Raw genomic sequence first — 2,047 nt, 5'->3', positions numbered from 1 at the left:
GGTACTTCCCGATCCAATCCCTGCTGAGCAGCTCACCCTTCCTACACCTGGTAATGTGGGATATTTGTGGATTTGTTTTATTTTTCTCCTTCCTGCTGGTGGGTAGGACTGAACATATAGCTTAGAGCTGCCTTTCCCCGGAGCTGCCTGGCACATGCAAGGTGCTGCCAGCCCAGGTGCTGCCAGACTTGCCCATCACATTTCTCACCCCTGCTTGTCCTGTGCTTTCTTTCAGACCATTTCAATTGTCTACATAGTGACAGCCTTTGTGGGAGTTGAGGCCTGGTATGCACCTTTCCTGTTTAATTTCTTATATAGAGACCTATTCACTGCAATGATTATTGGTAAGAAACTCCATGTTGAAGCCTGTCTTTTAAACTGCACCTTTTTCCCAAACCCCCTGCTAATGACCTGCTAACACTGCTCTGTTTGCTGCCCCGGGCTGTTGTTGAAGTGACTAATTGCAGGTGTTCTTACAGCCTGAAAACCTTTCCCAGGATTTCAAAACAGGGTTGTCTCCTGCAGTTATTTTGGAGAACTTAACTCCCGCTCTGCCTGGGCTGACTTCACTCCAGAACAGCTTAGTTTGTCTTCAGTGAGAGCCCGGGGGTAAAACCAGTGTGATAAACCCAGAGCTTCCAGGGGATAAAGCCCAGTGTGCAGGGGGTGGTGGGACCTGGCTCTCCGTGGAGCCTTCCCAGCCTTGGGCTGGTTTGAGGGGGGTCAGGACACTTTTGTTTTGCTGCTGTGGGGCTCCCTCTCACCCCAGAGCCCAAACACGGTGTGGGAGGGAGGTTGCAGCCATGGAGGGGTGGGAGCTCTGCTGTTTGGGGATCCTGCCCTCCATCCACCCACCTGAACATTGCATCATCATCATCCTCGTCTTAATAAAATTGAAATAAAGGCCCAGCCTCGCTCTCCTGTGGTCAGTTGCAATAAGCCACTGTGAAGGGTAGAGCTGAGCTGATGTTGTTCAGTGCTTTTCCTAATTCACAAGTTCTGCTCAGTTTATTTTCTGTGTCCCTTCAGGTGTTCTTTGTAATTGCTCAATTTGGAGTTAATTGGTGTGTTAAATCTACTTCTTGCACTTTTATCGGGTGGATGTTCCCAGCTTTCCTTTGACAGCTGTGTGACTTAACATGAATAATGAACGTGCTTTTCCTATATGAGAAACTGAGCCCAATTCCCACACGGGGGAGAGGAGCAGGAATATTTCCAGCTCTGTTCACACACCTTCTGCTGGATAAACAGGGAAGGAGTTGTCCTGGGATATCATGGATAGTGCTGATGGTTCTGATTGAGGTCAGGATTTTTCAGTTGTTTGGGTGCTTTGTATCATTTATCCAGTTAAATGACAACTTTCTGGCAGTGTGGCCACTGGAAATGTTTGCACACAGCCAGAGAAACAGCAAATTGCCTTTATTGTGAAAGCTCTTGTGCCCAGCCATGTCATTTGAGGAGTGTGCACTCGTGTCTCATTAGAGTTGTATTATAATTAAGCTTTGTCACTGTTTAAAGCATGAACCTAGCTCCTTAATGCAGCCCTTTCAAATGGAAATGTCTTCAGCTTACAGCAGACCTCGACTTTTAATTACAGCTCTTGGGCCAGACTTGGGAGCAGCTACTTCCAAAGGTGCTGAGCTATTCCTGGGGCACCCTCGGAGCTATTTTTGGTGCAGGGAACTTAAAGCAGAGCCCAGCCACAGCCTCCGGTTTGGGGTGCATGGGGCGGCCCCTGTGCCCTGGGGCATTAACGCGGCACTTTTCTCTTCCAGCCTGTGCCCTCACTGTGACCCTGCCCATGAGCCTGTACAACTTCTACAAGTGAGTTTGTAGAATCCCAGGTGTGTTGGGGTGGGAGGGGACCTGAAAGCCCATCCAGTGCCAACCCTGTTGTGCAGGGACACTTCCTTTATCCCAGGTCACTCCAAGCCCCAGTGTCCAGCCTGGCCTTGGGCACTGCCAGGGATCCAGGGGCAGCCCCAGCTGCTCTGGGCACCCTGTGCCAGGGCCTGCCCACCCTGCCAGGGAACAATGCCTGCCCCAA

General features: G+C 50.3%; 1 protein-coding gene across 1 annotated transcript in view; it reads left to right on the top strand.

Moving 5' to 3' along the window:
* SELENOI (selenoprotein I) overlaps positions 1-1,844 on the top strand; it is a 21,456-nt gene extending 19,612 nt beyond the window's left edge. Inside the window, exons 6-7 of the mRNA XM_015616410.2 lie at positions 236-344; positions 1,776-1,844. Of these exons, the coding sequence (XP_015471896.1) occupies positions 236-344; positions 1,776-1,828 (162 nt within the window). The 3' untranslated portion in view covers positions 1,829-1,844. The remainder of the gene's footprint in view (positions 1-235; positions 345-1,775) is intronic.
* The last annotated feature ends 203 nt before the right edge of the window (positions 1,845-2,047 follow it).

This window comes from Parus major, unplaced genomic scaffold, assembly GCF_001522545.3.
Source record: "Parus major isolate Abel unplaced genomic scaffold, Parus_major1.1 Scaffold428, whole genome shotgun sequence".
Classification (NCBI taxonomy): domain Eukaryota; kingdom Metazoa; phylum Chordata; class Aves; order Passeriformes; family Paridae; genus Parus; species Parus major.
This window is presented reverse-complemented; position numbering and strand designations above follow the sequence as displayed.